This window comes from Alternaria triticimaculans (genome assembly GCF_023758025.1).
Source record: "Alternaria triticimaculans strain BMP 0046 chromosome Unknown scaffold_1, whole genome shotgun sequence".
NCBI classification, from domain to species: Eukaryota; Fungi; Ascomycota; class Dothideomycetes; order Pleosporales; family Pleosporaceae; genus Alternaria; species Alternaria triticimaculans.
In genome coordinates this window covers 3,524,507-3,547,814 of record NW_026055958.1, presented here as the reverse complement: position 1 = coordinate 3,547,814, position 23,308 = coordinate 3,524,507, and the positions used below count along the sequence as shown (strand labels likewise).

The window sequence follows — 23,308 nt, the reverse complement described above, 5'->3', positions numbered from 1 at the left end:
AACAAACTTCGTCGTCCATCCACCACCTTCCACGGCCAAAATCGACGGTCTTGATGATGAAGTCCCGTCGCTCAACCCTGATAGAGCGACTGTCTTAGTCGATTTTTCCCCACGCCCTCACTTGTCCTGCCGCTTAGCCGCCTCTCCCAGGTTCGCATGTGTGCCACCGGACTGATCGAGATCTCGAAGTGCTTTCTTGATACCCTTATCCATGACTTTGCATTCTTCCATTGCTTCATCCATCTTCTTTTCCTCCTCCGTCTTTCTCTTCATCCGCTTCTCCTTCAATCTGCGTTTCTCGGTCTTGCAGTGATTTAAAACCATCTTGATCCCTTCCATGGTAGGTTTCGAAGTTGCTGGCTGTTACTGGGTGAGCTCGCACTCTGGCTTTGGGGAGTCCGACGATTTAGTGCTTTGTGAAGTGCTTTGTGAAGACAGCGATTTGTACCGATGGTTAAGGACGACTGTTGTCAAAGAAGTTTGGGTACGGGAGATATTGTCTGTAAATATTGAGGGATGTATGCAGTACTTTCTTTACAGGATGCCGTCGAGATAGTGACATCGCGCAGTGACTTCCAAAGGTTCACAGTCACTGTAGAATGACTTGCTATCACTTCCGAGTCATATTTATGATCATCGTTGGCTCGTGGTAGCCATTCCCACTAATTATGATTCTTCCATCGACAGTGTCATGCTCCGTTGAGTTGCTCACTGACTACCGACAGATCCAAACTCCATCCTCGGCATCGCCCACCCCCGATCCGCACCAATAGATCTCTTGCCAGACATAGTGCTGTTTGTAAAGGGCCCAAGACTGGGAGGCACATCTTCCGCCTTCGTTCCCCAACTGCTCTCCTGCGGGCCTAATGTCAGCTCTAGGACACCGCCCTCCAAGAAAAAGCTGTGTTGGATCCAGTTCTTCGTGTAAGGTTCACCGTTGAGCGTAGCAGATTGGATGTAGATATTCTCGTAAGCCGAGTCGAAGTTGACATTCCGGATCGTTGCTGTGTTGCCGGTCTGGCCATTCTTGATGGCGATCGATTCGAAGAATGGCGGTATAATGAAGTATACGTCTTGTCCTGCATTAGGGAAGAAGCCCATCATTACGAAGGCTTCGAATGAGCCCATGGCGCCGCTATCGTCATTACCCGGGATGCCGACGACGGTGTCGTTAAACAATGAGGGTATGTATTGATGGGCGCGCTCAGCGGAGAGAGCAGGACGGCCGGCGTAGTGGTATAGGAACACGTTGAGGAAGGCCTGTTCGTCTCCGAGGTATAGAACACCGGATTCGTGCAGCCAGTTCATGCGTTCCACGAAGCGCTCGCGGCCTCCGAGAGTCTGGATGAGAGTTGCCATATCTCCCGGAGCGAAGAAAGTGTACAGCCAGACAGGACCTTCGTATGTCTCGCCACCTGCCGGGTTCAGGTAGCAACCAGTGAAATTAAGTAGTGGTGAGCAGAAGATCGGATCCTGAGAGCCCCAGGTGCCGTTGAGGAATTTCGGCTGCAAGAAGCCTTCGAAGCCGGTATCAGTACCATTGATGACACTTCGTTGATCGGCCTTGAACATGTTTTGCCAGTTACCGGAGCGTTCGAGGTATTTCAGGTAGTCAGCTGTGTTGCCAAGTTCGCGGGCTAGCAAAGCGATGACAAAGTCGTTGTATGCGTATTCGACGGTTCGGGAGATTGAGCGTGTCTCTGTGCCTACTCCTTCGACGTCAAGGTTCTCGGTGGGAATGTAGCCTAACTCCTTCCACGATACGAGACCACCGCGACCTAGACAGTTGTTAGTCAAGAACTAGTATCCGCCTAGGCATCATGATCGTACCCTCAACGTCCCAGTTGGGTGGTTCAACTTCCGCATCCTTCACGAGCGCCTCATATGCTAATGCCCAGTCGATACCAGCGGTGATGTTCTTCAGATATGCGTCCGTGATTACGATGTCGGCGTTTGAGCCTCCTTGTGTGAAACCCTTGCAGAAGCTCATACGGCAGTCTGGCAACCATCCTTCGTGACGATAGATATCGAGCAGACTTCTTATCATGAGCGTTTGGCTGTGAGGATCCAGGATCGTGATCAGTGGATGGATCGATCTGAAACTGTCCCAGATACAGTAGTAGGAGTCGTAGTACGGTTCGTCAGACTCCCAAAGGGGATTTTCACCTGTGTAGTCTTGTGGACTGATCATGGATCTGTACACGCCACTCCAGAAAGCCTTGAGGAAGACGAGATCAACACCGCCGTCTTCAACCGTAATGACGTCTAGCTTGGAGCGCCATGCAGCCTCGGCAGCCGCAACGACATCATCAAATCCCCACGAGGGTATCTCGCGTTCAGCATTCGCGCATGCCTGGTCCTCGCTCACAAAGCTCATTCCAACTCTTGCAAGGATCTGATTACCCTGGGTGGGCTTCTCAAATTGCACCCATCCACCTGCTGGTGTGAGAACGGGTGATTGTCGCACATCGCCAGGAACGACATTCAGACTGGTTGCCCTGTTTGTCGCACGCGTGTTCTGCCAAACGCCAGCATCTTTGATCTTTGCACCATCAAAGTCAAGGCAGAAATGTGACCTGTACGTTCCGATTCCAAACGATGGCGAGAACACTCCGCTACCAGTCATACGCCCGGTTTCGGCATCCACGGTGATGTTTGCTTCGCTCCTTGTGTTCGGGAGATCTGTTAGATCAAGCAAAATGTGCGGACTCAGCGTCGCGTTCGGCGCTGTCGGCGTTTCGGGAAAGGTGATACGATATAGAGCTGTGCGATTCGTGACCGTCGATTCCGTCCTGATGTTGTCCTTCAGTGTGATATCGAAGTAGCCAGGTCTGGCATGAACAGCCCCAGGTATACGCTCGACAGCTCGCTGTGATTCGAAATAGTGGCATCCGTTGATGTCGTCATTCTCGCACCCGGCCTGCGCAAAGATTGGGAAATTGCCAAGTGACGGCGAGCCGCCTGTTCCCGAGTCGTGCATATGCGAGAAACCGTAAATAGGTTCTGAGTCGTTAGAGGAGAATCCTCCTTGGTTTTCGCCGATCACGTCGGGCCCCGCTTTGGCCATCCCTCGCAGCTGTCAGTAGACGCAGGTTTGAATTCGAGAGGGAAGCATTTACCGAACGGCAATGTCGCGCCAGGGAATACGTGCCCTATGTGTGGTCAGCCGATTTGTTCGTTTTTACAGAACATTGCGCTCGTACCTCCATTGACCGTCCCGATGAGAGGGTCAACATATTGATATCCGCTTTTCTGTGGTTGCGAGGAGTTGTACTGCGCGCTCGTAGATGTTATGAATACGCCTATCAATAGAGCTGACGCCTGCTTCACGGAAGGAATGCCCATGATTGTAGCTGAACCGGAACACTCTTGGTGAAAGCAGCCAAGGTATACACTGACTGCGCAGATTCCTCATCGCGCTTCCCCACACGAACTATTTATCCTTCCGTTCCATCACACTTGGCAGTGACGCGATGGTCCAAGACCATGCTACCTGCCGCATAAGCAATTCAGGTAGCATTCTTAAGTCATCTTGTACCGTCCATCATCTCCTAGCAGGGCGATAGTCTGGCTCTAAAGCTCTGGTGTTGCGGTGATATGCATGATTACAGCCGACTGCAGGTGGCTGCGGGGTAACGTCGACGGTACATCCATGCTGTACTAAATTGGAGCCGTGACCTCCGGTTGGTAGTGCAGGTGGTATACGGGGTGGATTCGAACGAAGGGTTGAGCCGGGGCCTGAGGTGGGACGTCTGATATTAGCCTTGCGCGTGCATCTCGGTACATTGTAACGCGTGTTGGAGGCACAGCCTGCGAAGACGACTTGCTCTCGGCTGACCACGACGCGAGGTTCTCACCCGGGATTGCAAAGAAGGGAATTCAACGCGTAATGACTGAGCAAGGAGAATCCTGATAATCGCATGGCGTTGTCCGTGAGCAACAGCTGTGTTGGTGTTGCACCTCTCGTCGGGAAATTAGGAAGCTTAGACCGAGTGCCGCTAAACCTAATCCGCGGTCCACGTGAGCCCTGAAAATCACGTACGTCATCCTGGGCCCTTGGGCTCTATCTCACCTCCAAACTCTCTCCAACCTTGGAGTTCTTCCACGTCCGCCCTGGATGGTATAACTCCAACTCGGAATGCCGCAATGAACGAGCGAACAACGCAGATTTGCAAGGCTTTCCTTGCTTACTACACTGCGTACGTGAGCGCATATCACGCTATAGTCATTTGTGTACCCCTACCAAAGATAAGCCTCGCGAGGGGCATCCCACTCAAACCCTACGATCCCATCATGCCATTGTGCAGCGACGAAAAATGTGAGGGCACCCGAAATTCGATGAGAAAATCCCGCGCGAAAAGAGCTTCAAGGTCACTTCATTTCTTGAATAGTTTGGCATACGTCCCTAGGCGGTTACAAGGCTGATTGTGACATGAAAGCACGTTGTGCATGAACACGGGTTGTCTGGCACGGCATCAGGCGACGATGTAGTTCACGCCCATAGTGGCGCTTAGATATGCGCTCTTCATAATTGATTGAAAAACCGGGCTGTCTACTACCTGAGTGTCATTAGACAAGCGCTCTGCATCACCAGTTACCCGTGCGAGCGATTTGGCTAGCTGCACCCTCATACATATGCGCGTCCCCGCACCATGTAAGTAAAGCTCTCTCCACCATTGCTGAGCGTACACTCACACACAATGGAGAATTCGATTGCCAGGCTCTTCAAAATGGAAACATCGTCAGATGTCGCAACATGGCTTTCGTTCGTGGTCACAGCGGTGGGATTGGGTGGTCTCTTATCGCAAGCCAGCGCCATCAATGACAAGCTGGACCCTTTTCACAGTCATCGCACCCCGACATATCTAGGATTCTGGTACGGACACCAAGACAAGTTATCGTGGTGGAAGGTGAGAAGGCCGCCATTGTACGGCCCTGTTCTAGTCGCAAATCTGGAAAACGGGTTCTGCGGGAAACAGATCATCCACTTAACGCGCCTGCCGCTATTTGCGCCCCCCGGGAAGGCGGGCTGGGCACTCATTTTGACCATCTTCCACCCGGACAAGCTGCATTCGCTCCGATCACCTAGCCCATCCATAGAAGAAGCAGAGAGAGCTACGGAACACGTGCAAGAGAAGACCGTCGTTGAAACGGAAGATCGTTCACGCGAGGCTCGAGACAGACGCACGCAATGGAAATCCTTGGAGAGGATGCAACTAGCACGATACCAAGCACATGCTTGCGTATCCATCTCAAGAACGACGTTGATAACCATGATGGCGCTTACCAACGCTAGGGTCGCCTTCTCGTACAGCGATGCGTCTGGATTCCGGGCCGGATACGCTTCATACAATGGTCAATGGTACATTACCTGGCCAATTGGCCAAGACGCCGTCGTGCAGTTCTCACCTCATGACTCGCATAAGAAAAGTACCGATGTCTACCCTCCAAGTTTCACGCAACGGACCAACCGCTGCACGCAGATGCTCGCCGGAGTCATCGTAGCGCCGTCTGGTCTGCAGCTATCGTTCTGCGGTCGCAAGCCGGCGGGCACCTATGTGCTTGAGTACGCTGTGAAAGGCTTTCCTGGAGCGCATGGGTCTCGGCATTTGTACAATATGCTTGGAGGCAAAGTGTACGAAGTCGACTACATTTTCGCTCGGGATCAGGATTCGACAAAACAAGTTAATGAGGACTACCTCACGCTCAAGGTGCCGAGCAAAGACTCTTCTCACGATGACACGGTTTTCTTGATCCCCAGAAAAGAACAAGAGGCTATTGCGCAAGCGCTCGATTGCCTTCCATGGAACCATTTGTCGTGGAGTATACATCGTGGTATGCGCGACATCCTTTTAGCGTACTCGAAAGCTACCATGGACCGATTTAGATCTCAGCTGGCTGCTCTTCTAAAGCGGACCGTGGCAGAGAAACAACAGTTGCTCGAGCGCAAAGGTTGGGAGAGTAGCTTCGTTCGCAACAGCATGGGTGAAATGGCGGCCTCGGCTATTCTTCTCGGAAAGGGAAATTCTGGTGACCTTGTACGTGTCGTAACAGACATTATGCGTGCGCTGGTCGATGATTGGAGCATGGACCACCTGGACGAGACGCACTTCTGGCGATTGGCAGATCAAGATAAGGAGCTCGACTTACCGGGAGCTGTCGCGCTTACCAAAGTGTTCATTGTCGAGTGGAGTAACGAGTTTGACTATCAGATGTACCATGATTTACCCGTCAACCTAAAGTCTGCATGATCATGCTTTGGAAGAGTTGGCAGTAGAGTCCAAGGCGGTAGTATTATCAACTTTCTCAACAAATACGATGCAAGGGTACATGTAGCAGCCTCAGTTCTCGAAAAAATCCACCAAAAATGACCCGTGTAGACTTGGCGACGTGGCTTCAAGACAAAACTTTGCCGTTGATCCGTGATTTGCGCAATTGCTCGCGCTCTGGCCAGATTACTATAGCCTCTCGCGTCTTGGACCCAGGCTTAGTACACAGTGAGCGGACGTCGAACGTCGAACGTCGAACGTCGAACGACAAGCCGCTAGGGAATACCGAACGTCGAACGTCGATTTGCCAATCACGAAATGCAAGTGGGAGCTAGCGCAAGAGAAGGCGAGCAAAATCAGGTTGAAGTGGCCAGTGCGTAGCACACCACACAGCCAGGGATGTGTACAAGACAGAGCCCAACCGTCTCCCATCATGAATGCACCCGAAGGGAATCTCTCCTCTTCCACCAAAACTGAACCGACTACATCATCCGTTGTTCTTCCTGATCGTGCTTCTTTCGCGCCTCGGCAAGGACAAAGAAATAAGGTCCAACATCCATGCTGTTGTCACTTTTATTATGCTTGAGCTGCGTCAAACTTAGCACTCTCAGTCTTTATCAGCAGACGGCTGTCAGGCAGATACTCACGGTCAGGCGCACCCCCCAGTTGCACTTTTGCAAATCATCTTGCTTGTGCCGCTGCATACCGAGAGGGAATTTAGTGGTATGAGCATCGAGAAGACTGAACGCGTGCTCCGCTAGGTTGAGGTAGAGGAGGGCATTTTCCCCTTGAGCGCAGGCCTGAGAAAGCGTTAATCGATCGCTCATGCTGCTATCACCAGGATGCGTGGAAGACTTACTGCGGCGGCGTGGAACAGAAACGCAGCATAATACAACGGTAGCACGTCGCGATCCCTCTTCTCCTCACCTGCTCTTCTGAATTCATACATATACAATGATACGCTAAGAAATACTGTATAGCAAAAGAACCCCGTCCTGGGATTTTATTCCTACAGCTTGACAATCTGACCCTCAGGTGGAATCCAGTGCGGTTGCCAAAGCACTCCCTTATTCTTCCTGAGGAGCTCGGCAATTTCTTGGTTCATCATTCTCTCAGACACTCGCAATGTAGTCTCCAGTCCTCCAGTAATGCCGTTGACATTTGCACCAGCCTGTATCAGAAGCCTTGCTGCTTCATAGAACCCGTTCGCGACAGCGCGCCTGATAGGACGTCCGTAAGACAACAAAGTGGCATCGACAACATTAACATCAACCTTATGCTCAATGCACAAGCGTATCCAGGATCTGATGTCATGTTCGCCTGCCCAGCAGATGCACTGATTCAGTGCGCTCGGCTGAAGGAAGAGAAGCCATCTAAGGATGTCTGTTTGAGCTAATCCTCCTTCCTCTGCCTCATGTATGTGATGAAACCAGCTCTCGGATATGTATTGGAGAAAATGAAACTCGCCAACCCGTGGTCTTGTTGACGAGGTCAGCATTTCTGTGACTTTGGGCCTGAGTTCTTGTATGCTCAGGTAGGAAGCACAGCTATTGACGATGAACTGGTGGCCACCTGTTAGATAGCAACCTCTCGGGCTGCAGAATGGATTTGGTGTCGCTTTTGCAGCTTCGGAAGCGGGAATCAAGTCGTAAAGGATATTAAAGCCCTCATTCTCCCGAAAGAAGTGTTTTGCTGTCTCATGAATGAAACGAACTACAGGGACGTGGGGAGTGGGCTTTGACCAGCGTTTAGCGCTTGACCAGCGTCCAGCGCTTGACCGGAAACGCAGTGATATATTACTGCGCCTGGGTAGAGATCCTGGGGGATTGTCAAGTGTTGAAGGTGGCAGGAACTTATACAAGAGCGGTTGGGGTGAGAACTTCCGCAAGAACTCCCGATACTGTGTTACAGGATCAATTTCGATATCCAATTCCTCGTGAAGCTCCAGGAGTCCACCGGAATGGTACTGAAGTCTCGCAATAAGCATTTCACCAAGTTCCAAAAAGTCGGACGAGCGTTTCCAGGCCTCAAGCGACTTGTAGGGCGAGCCTGGTTGGAAAGCTAAAGCATGCTGAAACTCTTCTAGAGTTAAACGCCTCCGGACTAACGTGGCAATCTGAAGTATCCGCATCGTCATCCCAAGGTCTGGACCTGGTATCCTCTGCAGAATATCGATGAAGAGCTTCTTCAGATCGTTCGGGATGTCTTGAAGTAAGGCTTCCAGTTCCCGTATTGTGCCTCCGTGATCAATCTTCCTTCGCAATCTTGGAACTACAAGTGCAACCCAAAGGAAGACACCATCTGCTCTTTCAGCAACCTTCTCCGCGAATCTACTATAATAGTCTTCGCCCCGCCGATCATCGCGTCTGGATGCTAGCTCCGACTCAATGTAAGTGTAGATTGCTTCGTGGTTTTCTCTTTGTAGCGAGATGCATCCGCAGGCGAGATCGGCTTCACGTCGCAGCTCAGGTAGAGGGCGGCTGGTGATACAGATCCCGAGCAAGACACTGTGCTTGCGAGCGGTCGAGAGGAGTCTACGTAGACTACTCACGACGGCTTCCATTTCACGATCCAGGCTTTCGTCCACTGCATCGAGAAACATCAACAATCGCAAGGGAGCACTTTCATCCCTTTGACCTTGACAGATGTCGTCGAAGACACTGCCGAGTTGTTGATCAGACCATTTCATGTGCTCGGCGGTCCGATGAGGGCTTTTCATAGCTCTCAAAGTAGGAAGAGACTTCTGATATACCCTCTTCTCGCGTTGAAAGAGCTGTGCTAGGATGGTACGTAACATGCTGTTCGCTGTTCTTTCCGGCCAACTTCTTGTTCTACGAAAGAAGAACCCGGTTTTTACAAGACGACTGGAGCTCGGGATGTGCTTTTGGAGAAGCCCCTCATGATCTGCCAAAAGGTATTTCATCAGAGTGCTCTTGCCAGTTCCTGGGTTTCCATTTATCCAGTAGATACCGTCTCCCTCTCTGACCCATTCGGAGAACGAGTGGCGACGTAAAATCCATTCACAGGTATTTTCGAGAGGGTCCTTGATGTCAATTCCGGTGAACGTCTCCTCTGATACGCAGCCAAGTAGAGACTTAAGAAAGTCTGGATTGCTATTAATGAAACTCAAATATGTGTATCTGCCGCTCGGTGAGGCTCACCAGCGTGCTCGTTCGAAAGCGCCTCTGTCGTCAATTGTGAGTATTCATCGTCATTCAGTACCAAACTCCTTGGGTGTCCTACCCTGATGTTTTTGCACCAGTTCATCAACTTTAATCTGAATCTCACCCCCGACTTGTTTGTAGCCTGGATCATCCCTTCCATAGAAGCGGCACATGTTCATGTGATTCGCATTGATGCTTTCTGATGGCTCTGAACCATGGTCTCCAATCGAAGACGACCAATTCTCCACAACCTGTAACTTGTTTAGAATTGAAGCAATGGTTTGATGTACGCACCTTTCCATTGAAACCCTTTATACCTTTGAGACCAAGAGCTTCTTGGAAGTTAAAGACACTAAAGGTTCGCCGATCCAAGAGAACGAGAAAGTCTCTCTCAAGGTTCGCCAGTTCGAGTCCATGGACCTGCAGATGGGATAGGGTCGTCTTGTTCGTATCAAAGATAGCTGCGCGTGCAATACGCTCTGCTATTTGACCCCAGCTTGAATACTGACTTCCACGATGGGGTGTACCGAGGAAAACCACAGCCTCTGTGTGATAGTATACTGACTTCTCTTCAATTCGACGCTCAGCACGTTGTGAATCGACCAAGGCCTACACAATCGTTATGAGCTGCATATACCAAGTCATTCTGATGAGTCGGCTACCTGCTTGACTACAATACCTGGCAGGTTGTCAGCGACAAATAGTCGTGGGAACTAAGCAATCGTCTAACCTCCAAGAGAGTGGGCCACAAAGATAATGGGCCTTTGCTACAAACTGTCAATTCAGTTCTTCACTTTCTTTTTCAAAGCTCTTTACTCACTCGAGCAACTCGCGACCTCTCTCGCAATAAAGCTCTGAGGAGATCATTTGCATGATCGTAAAAGTTGTTCCTGTTTACCGCACCGTCGAAGAATTTGGAAACGTCAGAGTCATATCCAAAAGTCAGAATGCGTGCAGACACGCAATCCTGAGGCAGCAGATCCTGAGGCCAAAAAACATGGCTTGGATTATCAGGTTGCGACTCTGCACGTTTCCTTTTGCGGCTGAAGAGGCCTTGTAGTTTCGCGAGGTTTGATTGGCCATCGTCCGAGTCTAGGCTTTCATGACCAGGCTGGCGACTTTGCGTCGACCAAGTGTTCTTCGGATGACCTTGCAGGCCATGCACAAAAACGATACTAGCCAGGAAGTGTCAGTAACTCCCTTTGGGGCAAAAGATCAAGCTTACTCGACCAAACAGTCCTCATCTCTGGGAGGGCATGCAAGCACAGTCAATCCGGTGCGCGCTATATGATTCGTTGCACTTGTCGGTAGCTTGTTTGGGTCGGAAGGTGACGCCATGAGTGTATTTACTGTATCAAGACTCCTGTCGACGTGCGAAAGAATCTAGCCGTAGAGGCGGCGATAATCAGGTGCAGCAGGCTCTCAAAGAGTCGATGTATAGCTGCTCCAAAATGGGCGTCAGCCTGGTGTTATATTTGCCAGCCTCAGCCTTGCGACACGACATTGCGCAGTCAGAAAGCGCCGTGGCTGCCGTAATCGCGTGGGCGCGCACTCGCAGTCGCGCCTGGGCAGCCACACTGAGGTAAGATAGATTGGGAGGAGGGTGGGGTCAGCGACCGATTGGTTCGACATAGGCGATTGGGGTGGAAGCGAACCTTGCCTGCTCTTGCGATAGCAACTTCGCACCAATGGCACCCGTGAACTATTGGTGATGTTGAGCGACCGTCTAATCAGGCACAAGAGCCGCCGAATGAGTTCCTACCACTGCGTTTAGTCACTGTCAGGCATATCTGCCCAGGATAGGCGATGTTAGCGCATTCACTTTACCTAGGTAGGTACCTAGGCCTAGCTCAACCTGCCACGGTGACCTATCTAGCTAGTGTCGCCTAAAACAGTAGTTGAGGACGAGCATTCGTGGTGGCAATTCACATGGATCTGCGAGCCTTAAAAGATTGCGAGAGCATTGTGATCTCAAGAAGTTCGTGGTTTTACCTACATATGTAGATAATGGAACCGGGACCGCGACCAACCCATGTACCTAGTTAACGTATAGCGTCACGGCCGCAACGCGAGACCTACCGGCCTTCAATCCTCTCCCGACGATTTTTGATGGATTCGACCCATCAAGGTCCTTTGGACTGCACTGTGGTACTGGTGACACGCGTTCGTCCATGAAGTCTGGGCCCGCACCATTGATCACTCATTCACCTTTGGATCCCCGACTTCACCGCCACCAACTGATTTGACCTCTCCCCCCGCTCTCAAACACGAACCAACAGTTGCATAACCCTCAGAACTCGGAATCACATCCGAGACCATAAGTTTGTGGGGTACAAGGATGAAAGCGACTACGCGAAACACATCTGACACGCGGCGACTTTATGCCAACAGGGCAGTATTTGCGAACGCCAGAATGCGAGCCAACCAAGCCAGCGATTGAGACGATGATCGTGTGGCTTGGAAGCCTGAGAAGTAAGGGTCGTGTGATTGGGGACGAGGCTTGTTTATGCGATGGTGATGACGGGATATGGCGGCTAGAATGCTGATAAACAGTCGGTGCAGTAGTATAGGAAGGAGAGGTGTGAACGCTGCGTCTGAGGGTAGTTCTTTCTTCTAATCTGTCGCGGAGTCGTTATTCCGTTATTTTATTCTTGCGATATGGAGCTGCGATCTAGACAGCTGATGCCCGGTCCTGAGCGCAACGACACCCAGGCGCCTCTTCTTCTCGGTGTATGTGGGAGTCTGACACTCTTCGCTGTCCTGCTACTCTCTGCACGACTTTGGTCGAGAGTGCGTCCTTTCTGGAATCTGCACATGGATGACTGGACGGCGGTTGCAGCGACGGTAAGGCGGAATCTACTCCCAACGAGGGCAGCACTGACTTCGTATATCCACAGGTCCTTGCGATAGCAAAATATGTCATCGTCTGCCTAGCATGTTCCTATGGCTTCGGCCAGCGAACAAAATATGTCTCGGCAGACTCGCGTCTCGCCGCCATGCGACTCGTCTTCTATTGCCAAGCTCTCTGGAATTTTTCCATTGGACTCGTCAAAATCTCAGTCGCCCTTCTCTTGCTCCGCATTAAGCAGACACGTCCCTGGCGCATCTTCCTGTCTTTTACGATCGTGCTACTCATTCTCACGACTATAACCTCGACGCTGTTTCAGTTTCTGCAATGCCGGCCATTCAGCATATATTGGGATCCCACCATCTTTTTGACGCAGAAAGTGGAGTGCTTGCCACAAGAAGCCATCGTTGGGAACATCGTTGCGGCGAGCGCTGTGCATATCTCGACCGACCTCGTATTCTCGCTGATACCGATAACCTTTATTCGGAAACTACAGCGGCCGCGTGGCGAAAAGATCTTCCTTGGTATTCTCATGGGCCTTGGACTGTTCGCTTCATCATTCGCCATCTTACGCACTGTCAAGGCCAGCATGATACCACCAGGTGGTGACACCTTTTTCATGACAGTCGCGCCTACACTGTGGTCGATGCTGGAACTCGAGCTTGCGTTGATCGCTGCCACGATACCAACGCTCAAGGGTAGTAAGTAATGCACATATGCGAACAGTGTACCAGGAAAACTCTGACACCTGAATTAGTTATGCAGCGGAGCCTCGTAAGGACCGGTCATTACTTCTACGATGAGAAGACCGAGACCCAAGTGCGAAACCGGCTTGTGGACCTAGGATTCCTAGGCCCGAACAACGACGAGTTTGTAGAGATGGGGCGGAAAAGGTCGAAACCGGATATGACTGATGAGGTTGTGACGTTCGGGAGTGGTTCGAAGCCGCGGAAAGCGAAAGACGAATATAGGTTCTCGGTCGATGAGCTTACTCTGGTGGAGAGTGAGGGCCACGCGACAACCCGGGACTTGCGGGCGTTCGGGCCCTGAAGACGCGCTGAAGATTAGGAACTTACCCATTCAAACACCGAAGCACATCGTCGCAAGCCATATGTTCCACAGCGCCGTTGCTGATCCAACCGCTATGAAGGCGTTGCCAGGTGGTCGAATAACAACACCGTCCTCACCCACGCTCAGCTATGCCTTGCAGGATGTTGGCGAGCGCACGGCACCGAATCACGGAATGCCTTCTCAAGCACATCCTGCCCAACGCGGGAGCCGAGTCTGAGATCGATCGAGCCGGATGATGGACCGTTGGTAGGGTAGCGTGGAGTATGGAGCCGCGCGGCCAGAGAAGGAAAGTGTGTATGACATGAAGTTGTGTATGAAAGCGCGAGAGGTGATCTGCAAGTTTGGGGATCTGCTAAAAAGCTGTAATATTATTATACCTAAATCGGTCGCACGCACAGAAAGCAAGGGTATCTCTTACTCGGACACAAGACATCGTCACCCAACTCATTCCTTCTTCAAAACATCGACGATCCATTGGCAGGCATCCTTTGCCTCGACCAGTCCGTACGGCATGGTCAGAACGAAGCAGTGCATTTGCTTCTCCCAATGAACCCACTCGCCAATGACACCGTGTTCCTCGCACTTCTTGCGAAAGATGACGCCATCCGGGCTCAGCACATCGCATCCAGCAGTTATTCCATGCACCTTGATGCCCTTCTTCGCGAGTAGTGAAATGTCGGCATTGATAGGGGATATGCGGCGATCGGCGGCGTCCCAGTCTCCTTGCCATGCTTTCGCTGTCGCTCTGATGATCTTGGGTGTGAGGAGAGGGTCTCGAGGTGCCACTTTATCGATATCGGAGTTTTCGCGAGTTAAATCGGTCGATGGGCACACGTTCATGATGGCGACGGGGTGTGGGAGATGCTTGATCTCGACGCCTTCATTCTCGCTGTCCTCCCGTAGGGCCTCTAGCACAAGACACAGAGCAATATTCGCCCCCGACGAGTCACCCGCCAGTATAACTTTCTCTCCAGCCTCTTCCGCTTCGGCCATCAAAGCCCGGTATGTCTTTTGGCAGACAGGGAACGACTTGTGCGCGGGGTCGTTGGGCGCAAGAGGTGTTGACACAATCGATGTGGAGGTGTCAGACATTTCTTTGGCTAGCTTCGCGCATATTTTGTAATGCTGTGGAGAAGGCGGTTCCTGCCAACTGCCACCAGCGAAATAGTATATGCGCTTCTTCGAGCTCTTCTCTGCCTTGTTGGGTGGTATGACATCGTAAATGTGTATGCCGCATACAGTTCGTTCGTGGAGGGTACACTGGGAGAGGTTCGATTGCTTTGGCTTGAGTCGGATTGACCCTTCCTCGTGGTCTGCTTGGCGGTTGCTGATGCGCGTTCGCATCAGTCGTACCAGAGACTGGACCACCGCCATGAGGAAGGTGCGATCATTGCGATGGGTGAGCTGTATCGAGGAGCCAGTCTTGGCAGTTGGGCTGGGAGTGCTGGCGTCCGTCATGGTGGTCATATTGAAGATTGTCGTTGTAAACACGAAGACGGAGGGAGCTCCGTGGTAGGGAGCGGAAGGATGCTGGACGCGTGGGAACAAGGACGCTCGGGTGGATGCATCTCGTGGCGCAAAGAAAGAGGAGCACGCATCGTCGATTACGGGGCCTTAGCAAGCCCACGCGCGCAGGGCGACTCGTTCTCTAGTAAAAAGACGGCACATCAGGGCTTCAATGACGTCGTGCCCCAGCGTTTAGGCCAGATAGAGAAGACCCTGACTAAAAGCGGGAAGATATGAACGCTTCCGAGAGTGGGTCGATCTGGAGGTGCTTGCAAAATGTCTCGGCCATCACACAACGGTGAAGGATTGCGGTACGCGTTGCGCAAAAAGCACAATGACGAAGCCATGGGTCGCGCGTGCCGACTGTTCCATGCCAAGCCTGAATTTCTTGGGCAACACCAGGACCGTGCCACTCAACCCTCAGCGCGTCTTCATTCTTCTGGGTCTTGTAAACCGTTGTGCGCTCTTTATGAAGATCTAATTGAACCCGGGACGATCACGGATCCCATCAATGTCGCAATCGCAACTAGGTCGTCATATGAGGGATCTCATGGACGGGCTGCACAAACCACGGAAGATGCCATGCCACCACTGCTATCATCCGCATAGCGCACAAAAAGACCTTTGGTTCTAGATCTTGTTTTCGACGTCGGATGCGGCGATGCCAATGCAACTCGTGGCTGAGGACCTCCTCCACATGTCCTTATCTGACGCGCAAGCTTGCATGATCAGAACCCAAAACACCTGGGCGGAAGTCTTGGTCGTACCGCTGAGTGGCTGTGCAGCAGGCGGAGAGTGCGATGGGAAGCAGGTTCCGCTCCGCCAGGGTTACAAGTTGCGTCCGCCGGCGCCAACTCCGTCTTGGGTCCTCTTGTCGCCTTGGTATCACATCCTTGGATTCTTCTTATTGGCGACACTTCATCGCAAGGCCTTGGCCTACGTGCCTGGACCATCAACAAACAAATGAGCTGATCAGGGAACTGACCAAGGGCAGCCTTAAAGGCTATCGTTGCCGTTGAGCCACATGTGGCAGCTGATCCACCACCTACTCCCAAGCAGATCATACCCTATCCCAGCGCTCCTCGGACGTCGATGGCTCCGCAACAGTCCCTTACGGATGACGAAATCAAGAAGTTCATTGACGATCTCGATCACGACAAAGATGGAAATGTCGACTACTGGGAGCTGGAACGCAAGCTGGATCAAGTACACAAGGAGATAGCACCCAAAGCGCAACCACATAACCTCCACCATGGATCTCGGGGCGACGAGGCTCGGCATGAATTCCTCAGGAATGTCATCGGAACACGAGACGACCACATCAACCGAGAAACCTTCGCAAAGACTGTCAAGACATGGGAGATACCGTCCTTGGAGCAAGACCGGAAAGAAGCAAAAGACGAGGATGATTACCTGAAGCAGGTGCCCCTCCACCGACGTGCGCGTGCTTACTGGGCAGTCAAAGGACCTGAAATAATGTTCCTTGGTCTGGTGCTGGCCTTGATGATAGGGTTTGGTGTCTGGCAGTTCGTCAAGTACCTTACTTTCGATCAGTACACGCCTGCGTTCGGATGGGGGGCTGTCTTATCCAAGACTTGCGCCGGTGTGCTGTACCCGACCTTCTTCTTCCTTATCCTATCGATGTCGCGATGGCTCTCGACGTTCCTTCGGCGCTTCTACTTCATCTCCAGGTTTATCAACTGGGACCTGTCACAGAGTTTCCACATCAAGATGTCTATAGTCGCATTGTTATTCGCGACTGTACATGCCATTGGCCACCTCAGCGGCTCTTTTGTCTTCGGCAGCAAGCCCAATCGACAGAATGCAGTTGCCAATGTTATCGGACAGGACGCTGTACCACGCTCATACACTGACTACCTTCGGTCATTGCCAGGGTGGACTGGTCTCACATCTCTCGGCTTGTTCTATCTCCTCGCATTGATGAGCATGCCCCAGATACGAAAGTGGAGCTACGAGGTGTTCCAGCTAGCTCATCTACTCATGTTTCCCATTATCGGTTTCATGATGGCGCACGGCACTGCCCATCTTCTACAGTGGCCCATGTTCGGCTACTGGCTCGCTTTCCCTACTCTCATGGTTCTCTGCGAACGTGTGTGGCGCTTAATCCTAAGCTTCCGTCCTATCCTTGCGGATCTTGAATTACTAGATGACGAGACTGTTGCCATTACCGCGCAAGTACCCAAGACTCGCCCGTGGGACTACAAAGCTGGCCAATACGTATTTGTGCAGGTTCCGCAGCTATCACGATTCCAGTGGCATCCATTTACCGTGTCAACTTGCATCAACAACACCATGCAAGTTCACATCAAAGCAGACGGTGACTGGACAAACTCGCTCCGCGATCTGGCCAAAGAAGGCGGACGAAAGACTATCAAGATCGGTCTCGATGGACCATTCGGTGCACCAGCTCAGCGGTTCTATGACTTCGAGTACAGCATGGTCTTTGGGTACGCTAACGTTCCCTTTCAACCCCAACCTTTCTAACATATTATAGTGCTGGTATTGGAATAACGCCGTTTTCTGGTGTATTGACCGATCTCCAACACCACGAGCTCGAACGCGTCAAGTCTGCGAACGACTCCCCAGCCTCACCCGACGAAACCCCCAAAGAGCCTTCGCCGTACACGAACCATCGTCGAGTCGACCTGCATTGGATGGTCCGCGACAAGAACAACCTCCTCTGGTTTTCCGATCTTCTCAACGAAGTTTTCCGTCAGCAACCAAACAGCGAAGATCTCGACATCCGCATCAACACCTACGTAACGCAGAAGCGCAAACAAATCTCCCAACACGTATTCCGCTGGTTGCTCGAAAAGCATCGCACAGATGAGCACCCGCAATCGCCCATCACTGGTCTTGTCAACCCTACACATTTCGGACGTCCCGACATTCGGGGTATTATGGAGGCACACTACGACGATATGAGCAAGGTACTGGCAGATCGTCTGAACGAAAAGGATGGCAACAAAGATGATGAGATCAAGATTGGGGTTTTCTTCTGCGGTCCTCCTGTCATAGGCCAGCAGATTGCCGATCAGTGTAGCATGCTGAGTGCGAGAGCGAGGAACGAGGGTAGGAAGCTTGAGTATAGGTTCATGATTGAAGTGTTTGGTTAGCGATAGATGATACCTGCTACTTGTAATAAATACTCCATTTCTGATATAAGGCTTCAGCTTGACCCTGATCAGGTGGCTACGTCCACAGTTTCGGTTATTACAAACCCTGGAGCATACAATGACTGTGTCAGGTGTAATTCTTCGTGCTTGCCATGTGTGTACCTGCCCACGTGGCTAGCAAGGAATTGGGCACGTGCCCAGGCGCTAAACCGCGTCTCCAAAGCCGACGTGTCGGAACCGTCGTCATTCACCGACCGGAACGCTTTCACTCAACCACAGTAGACACACACTCTCTGTTCAGACACCAGATCTTGGAGCACAGCGCGCTTTACAACTCGCTTCCGAACAGATACCCCTACTTCGCGACCAAGACTCCGTCCGACCTTCTGCAACCCAAACCCACCCCGCGCACACGAGCGACCCCCCTCACTCCCGTCCATACACCCCCGCTTCCAACCGATACACAATATGGCGTCCTCAGCTTCAAAGCGCCTCTTCAAAGAATATCGCATGCTCTCGAACGACCCGCCAGAAGGCATCACCGCTGGCCCGGTCAGCGAAGACGACATGTTCGTGTGGGAAGCGCTGATCCAAGGACCCGAAGGCACACCCTTTGAAGGCGGCGTTTTCCCCGCTGAACTCCGGTTCCCGAAAGACTACCCGCTTGCGCCGCCAAAGATGAAGTTTATGACGGAGATGTGGCATCCAAATGGTATGTTTGACAATGTGGACATGCTTGCGATCCTGCACTAGACACTTTCATTCATGTGTGCGAGAAGCGAGAAGCGAGAAGTATGAGTTATCAGGACTGAAGCTAACACCACCAACAGTATACCCCAACGGCGAAGTCTGTATATCCATCCTCCATGCCCCCGGCGAAGACCCCATGCACTACGAACAAGCCTCGGAACGATGGTCACCTATACAAAGTGTCGAGAAGATCCTGATAAGCGTCATGAGCATGTTGGCGGAGCCGAATGACGAGAGTCCAGCGAACGTGGATGCGGCGCGCATGTGGCGGGAGAAGCGCGACGAGTATGAGAAGATTGTAAGGACGAATGTGCGGAAGAGTCTGGGACTGTGATGGATTTGAGAGAAGGTTGGAAATCACGAATAATGGATGCATAGCGTAACAGGAGTCTTTGCGGTGCTGGGTATCTGTAACTCATGTTCATATAAAGATATCATGGATCTTTCAGGAAGAATGGCACTACAAGCGATAAGGGTTTCGTGATGCTACAAGGTTGAACTTGTATCGCTGGCGAAAGTCAGGCCGCGCTAATCTTGCCATATGGATACCAAAAGCACACAATCAGTCCAATCTACCACACCGTCCGTCCGTCCGTCCGTCCAGCCATCCTACTATTACCTTCAAACAATCTCCAAACCAGAAGCCTCCCCATACCCATTATACGCCACGCCGCGAAAGTTCCACTTCGGGCACTGCTCCTGCACATTGCCGCTCTTGTCTGTCGCCCGACTGTATATCGCAACATCCTTGCTCTTCTCAACCTTGACCCTTACCTTCCATAATGCCCACGCCCATTTGAGCTCAACGTCCTTGGCATCTTCTCCCTCGTATGCTTTGATCAACTCTGCTTCTGTCCATGTTGATCCTCCATCGGTGCTGACTTCGACTTTGACAATGGGTCCATCCGCTCCACTAGGCAGTGCATAACCCTTGACTTCAATCGTCTCATCTGCGTCTCGCTGCACGGTACTACCCGATTTGGGAATTCCAACGACGCTGTTGACCGGCATGTCTTGAAGTGCATCGACCTGGCCCCAATACCCCTCCGCCTTTTCTTTCGAATCGACCTCTGGAGGTAGGACTTTGTAGTCGTGCTGCTGATAGTGACTTTGACTCTCGGTCAGTTGGACGGAAATGGAGTCAAGCCACTTGACGCTCCTCGCTCCAGCGATACCAGGAGTGACGACGCGGACCGGAGCACCGTGGTTTGGTGGAAGAGGCTTGTCGTTCATTTGTAGGGCAAGTAAAATCGAACTCTCACGATCCATGGCACGTGATAGTGAGATACTGGCACCGTAGAACTCGTCGTCTTGGGTAGGCGTCTGGTAGCACGAGAAAGCCACATGCGCTTCGCTGAGCTTGTTTTCATCGACCTTGACACCAGCTTTCTCCAGAACATCTTTGAGCAGGGGGCCTGTCCATTTGCAATTCATGACTGCGCCATCAAACCAGTCAATTCCGGACACCTCCTTCAACTTTGTACGCATGGTGTGACGTCGGTTTCCGGCGCATTGTAGTGCGCATATTACGGTGTGTTGCGGAAGTGCTTCGAGGTCTGCGATAGAAAGCGAAAGTTCATTGTTGACGAGTCCTGTGACGGAGACTTTGTGTGTGCTCGCATCGATGTGGGGAATGGGTCCGTGATTGCGGTCGTAGCCGTCTTTGGTGATGAAGCTGTTCACTGTGTTAGTATTGTGGCTGCGTATGGATCTTGACACTGGACTGTGGGTATCCTGGATCCAAGGGTCATGATCGACTGAGCCCACCGTCAGGACGCCGTCACCCGTGCGTGAACGGCTGGTCCCCTACTAGCGCCTCTCATCGTCTCTTCCCAGCACAGTCTCCTTCACCCTCACATGCGATGAACACTAGACGTACCTTTCAACCAGCTTCTCAAGCTCCGGCTCGCGATTCAGCGGCTCCTCAACCGAGTACTCAAGCTTCTAGCGCATCGTCAGCCCTACTCGACCAAATCCAGTTTACATATCGACATAGTCTACCGCATTAGGAAACCCATATAAAAATCCTGGGGCGTACCTGGACCATGGTGGTGAATGCTGATTTGGCGGATATGGCGTGATTGAGGCTAAGGGAAGAAAAGGTGGCGGGGCACGCAGGCTATAAGGCACAAAAGCGGGGGCGGGGTAAGAGCGAGGTAGGAGCGACGAGGCTGTTTGCTGGTGCCACACGATGCATGTGACTTGAGCAGGGTGCGTCGGTGATGGGCGGATAGGTGCGGCTGTGCGCTATCTTCTATGGGGAAGTCAGATAGCTGGGTCAATGGGGATGGAATGAATGGGCACGCTGTTTGCCGTCCTGCATGACGTTTGTTCAACAACATATTACGACATCTCTGTCTTCGATGACCGCGATCTACTGGCGACATACGATCTCCATCGGAGAGGATCGTGATCTGGGTACTCTTCGAGTTGATATACATTTACATTTCTAGACTGGCAAAGATGCGGCCCTTATTCGTCCAGTGCTATGATACATGCTATAGCTTACACAGCAGCTTCTCAACTACAGCGCTGGCTCTGACGCCCAGTCCTCTTATGCGTAACTTTCTCCTTGGGTCTTCTGAACAGTATCCTTGATGTAGCGCACATATGCCGGCATCAGCGGCTTGCCCTCCTTGTTTTTGGACATGTCGTCCAGCGACCGTACACCCTCGATCAATACTAGCTTTGTTCTAGTCTCGAACGTCTGTGCCTCTTCTGACATGGGCATTTCAGCGCCGAGCACTTTGCGAGACGTCTTAAGAGCGTTCCATATGATAAGTACCTCAAGAAGTTCGTAGCAGTGGTCGGTAATGTGTTCCAAAAGTTTGGTGACGTTTACGAAATCAGCAGCTCTCGCGTCGGAGTTTCTAGATATAGCATCTAGTGATGTCTGTAATGTTTTGTCAGTATTGGTCCGCATATGCAGAAAAATAATGGGGGAAGATGTACCGTGTATCCGCTCTGCTGTAACGCGTGGACCAGGCGGCTAGAAAGTTTCTTGACCTCCTCTTTGTCTCCACCGTATCTGTCGGCGAGTACAGCAGCCATTTCTGTCGGCAGCGCAACCACAGATGGCCTCCCTCTGTAGTCGCCTTCGGCAAACTTGTCTGGTTTTCCGCGCGGTTTCACACCGTGTGGTCTCTTGCCTACATAGTGTTCCTCATCCTCCATGAGCTCCACCACTTGCTTCGCCAGTTTGTGCGCCTTGATTGTATCGTCCTGTGTCCAATCGGCCAGAGCCGCTTTGTCGTGCACAGTTCTCAACACCGCACGCAAAACACCGTAATTGTTCAGCTTGACGCCGGTTTCCTTTGCTCTTTGCAACGCCTTCAGAACAAGATGCTGCATGCCTGCAAGGTTCAACTTCCTGATAACGAGCTCCTGCCACTGCCAGTGAACCTTGATCCCGGCCTCTTGGAATCCCTCCAAGCATCTGACAACATTCTCCCAGTCCTCCTTGGTTTCGCTTTGGTTACAAATCTCCCTGAGCCGCTTGTAACGATTCGGTAGCCTATTGCGGTCGAGGTGTTCAAGAGGCAGGGTGACCTCTCCCAAGGTAATCTCTATAGGCTCGGCTTCGAGTTTTGCGCGGCTTTCTTGCGAGTATACGAGCTTCTGTTGCTCTTTGGTCAAGTGTTCGGGGAGGAGGATTTGGGAGTTGAAGGTCGATAGGAGCTTGGATAGTTCGGGAGAAGACGGTGGGAGGAAATTGGGGAGAGCGCCTGATGTTCGCATTAGTAGAGTGTATATACGAAGGCGATTCGGGAGTGATGCGGACCTCTTTGGCTCACCGCAGTGCGCGAGAATGCGCGTCTTGAGCCATTGGCATAGAGGCAGATGTTGTCTGATCGCAACAGTGCCGATTGGCAGCCCCGCCGTATTGAATACATGGTATGGTGTGTGCTGAATGCCCTGGTCGCATGGCGTGGGCAAAGTCCAGAAATTTGGCGCAAACGCGTCAAACGCGCCAAGCCACGTCGGCGGCACTTTCGCTTTCTCCGACAGGCAGCCACGACTCCAGCCTCAGGTGTTACACAGCCACATTGCGGTCCCTCTTTCCCGGCAAGCGAAATGTTAGCCCCTAGGAGGACCAACCGCTACAGCTGGCTCTTCCCTCGAGCGAACAAGACCACCAAAATGGACAACGAGCAAGCCACCTTCTGGCTGAGCCAGTTCATCGGGAAGAACTTGCGCATACACGCCAGTGATGGGCGAGTATTCGGAGGCCAGATGAAATGCACAGACAAAGTACGAGGTCATGACATGTGGGGAGTCGTGCTGTATTAACTTGGTATAGGACCGTAATGTCATTCTTGCACTCGCACACGAGTACCGTGCGCCATCAGCCGAGACGATTCGCAAGGCTGTAGAAGAGTCGGGAAATCCATCTGCATCTGTCGCTTGGAACAGTCGCTACGTCGGACTCATCGTTGTGCCTGGCCAGCATATCACGAAGATCGAGTTTGAGGAGAGTACGTTTGCGGGCCAGAAGAGCGCGGTGGCGCTTTGAAGAAGCCGACTATGGATATGTAACTCAAGACGCGCGCGCTCACTGCGAGT

The 23,308-nt window shown here is 51.9% G+C and overlaps 8 protein-coding genes across 8 annotated transcripts; 4 read left to right on the top strand and 4 right to left on the bottom strand.

Annotated features, from left to right (window-relative positions):
- Positions 1 to 117: 117 nt before the first annotated feature.
- On the bottom strand, positions 118 to 3,345 carry J4E78_001193 (uncharacterized protein; the record flags this gene model as incomplete). The annotated part of the gene is made up of 5 exons (XM_049361853.1): positions 118 to 332; positions 717 to 1,778; positions 1,831 to 3,069; positions 3,120 to 3,152; positions 3,204 to 3,345. 5 exons carry the CDS (start codon positions 3,343 to 3,345, stop codon positions 118 to 120), a joined length of 2,691 nt encoding a protein of 896 aa, XP_049227136.1.
- A 1,355-nt stretch (positions 3,346 to 4,700) lies between these two features.
- J4E78_001192 (uncharacterized protein) lies at positions 4,701 to 6,251 on the top strand (the record flags this gene model as incomplete). The annotated part of the gene is made up of 1 exon (XM_049361852.1): positions 4,701 to 6,251. One exon carries the CDS (start codon positions 4,701 to 4,703, stop codon positions 6,249 to 6,251), a length of 1,551 nt encoding a protein of 516 aa, XP_049227135.1.
- A 7,545-nt stretch (positions 6,252 to 13,796) lies between these two features.
- J4E78_001191 (uncharacterized protein) lies at positions 13,797 to 14,819 on the bottom strand (the record flags this gene model as incomplete). The annotated part of the gene is made up of 1 exon (XM_049361851.1): positions 13,797 to 14,819. One exon carries the CDS (start codon positions 14,817 to 14,819, stop codon positions 13,797 to 13,799), a length of 1,023 nt encoding a protein of 340 aa, XP_049227134.1.
- A 1,131-nt stretch (positions 14,820 to 15,950) lies between these two features.
- On the top strand, positions 15,951 to 17,995 carry J4E78_001190 (uncharacterized protein; the record flags this gene model as incomplete). Its single annotated transcript, XM_049361850.1, has 2 exons — positions 15,951 to 17,326; positions 17,374 to 17,995. The coding sequence occupies 2 exons, from the start codon at positions 15,951 to 15,953 to the stop codon at positions 17,993 to 17,995; spliced, it is 1,998 nt and encodes a 665-aa protein (XP_049227133.1).
- Positions 17,996 to 18,463: 468 nt separating this feature from the next.
- On the top strand, positions 18,464 to 19,079 carry UBC7 (Ubiquitin-conjugating enzyme E2 7; the record flags this gene model as incomplete). The annotated part of the gene is made up of 2 exons (XM_049361849.1): positions 18,464 to 18,707; positions 18,826 to 19,079. The coding sequence occupies 2 exons, from the start codon at positions 18,464 to 18,466 to the stop codon at positions 19,077 to 19,079; spliced, it is 498 nt and encodes a 165-aa protein (XP_049227132.1).
- Positions 19,080 to 19,366: 287 nt separating this feature from the next.
- On the bottom strand, positions 19,367 to 20,792 carry J4E78_001188 (uncharacterized protein; the record flags this gene model as incomplete). The annotated part of the gene is made up of 3 exons (XM_049361848.1): positions 19,367 to 20,420; positions 20,625 to 20,689; positions 20,784 to 20,792. 3 exons carry the CDS (start codon positions 20,790 to 20,792, stop codon positions 19,367 to 19,369), a joined length of 1,128 nt encoding a protein of 375 aa, XP_049227131.1.
- Positions 20,793 to 21,299: 507 nt separating this feature from the next.
- On the bottom strand, positions 21,300 to 22,638 carry J4E78_001187 (uncharacterized protein; the record flags this gene model as incomplete). Its single annotated transcript, XM_049361847.1, has 3 exons — positions 21,300 to 21,638; positions 21,698 to 22,470; positions 22,527 to 22,638. 3 exons carry the CDS (start codon positions 22,636 to 22,638, stop codon positions 21,300 to 21,302), a joined length of 1,224 nt encoding a protein of 407 aa, XP_049227130.1.
- Positions 22,639 to 22,885: 247 nt separating this feature from the next.
- Positions 22,886 to 23,258, top strand: J4E78_001186 (uncharacterized protein; the record flags this gene model as incomplete). Its single annotated transcript, XM_049361846.1, has 2 exons — positions 22,886 to 22,996; positions 23,046 to 23,258. 2 exons carry the CDS (start codon positions 22,886 to 22,888, stop codon positions 23,256 to 23,258), a joined length of 324 nt encoding a protein of 107 aa, XP_049227129.1.
- Positions 23,259 to 23,308: the final 50 nt, after the last annotated feature.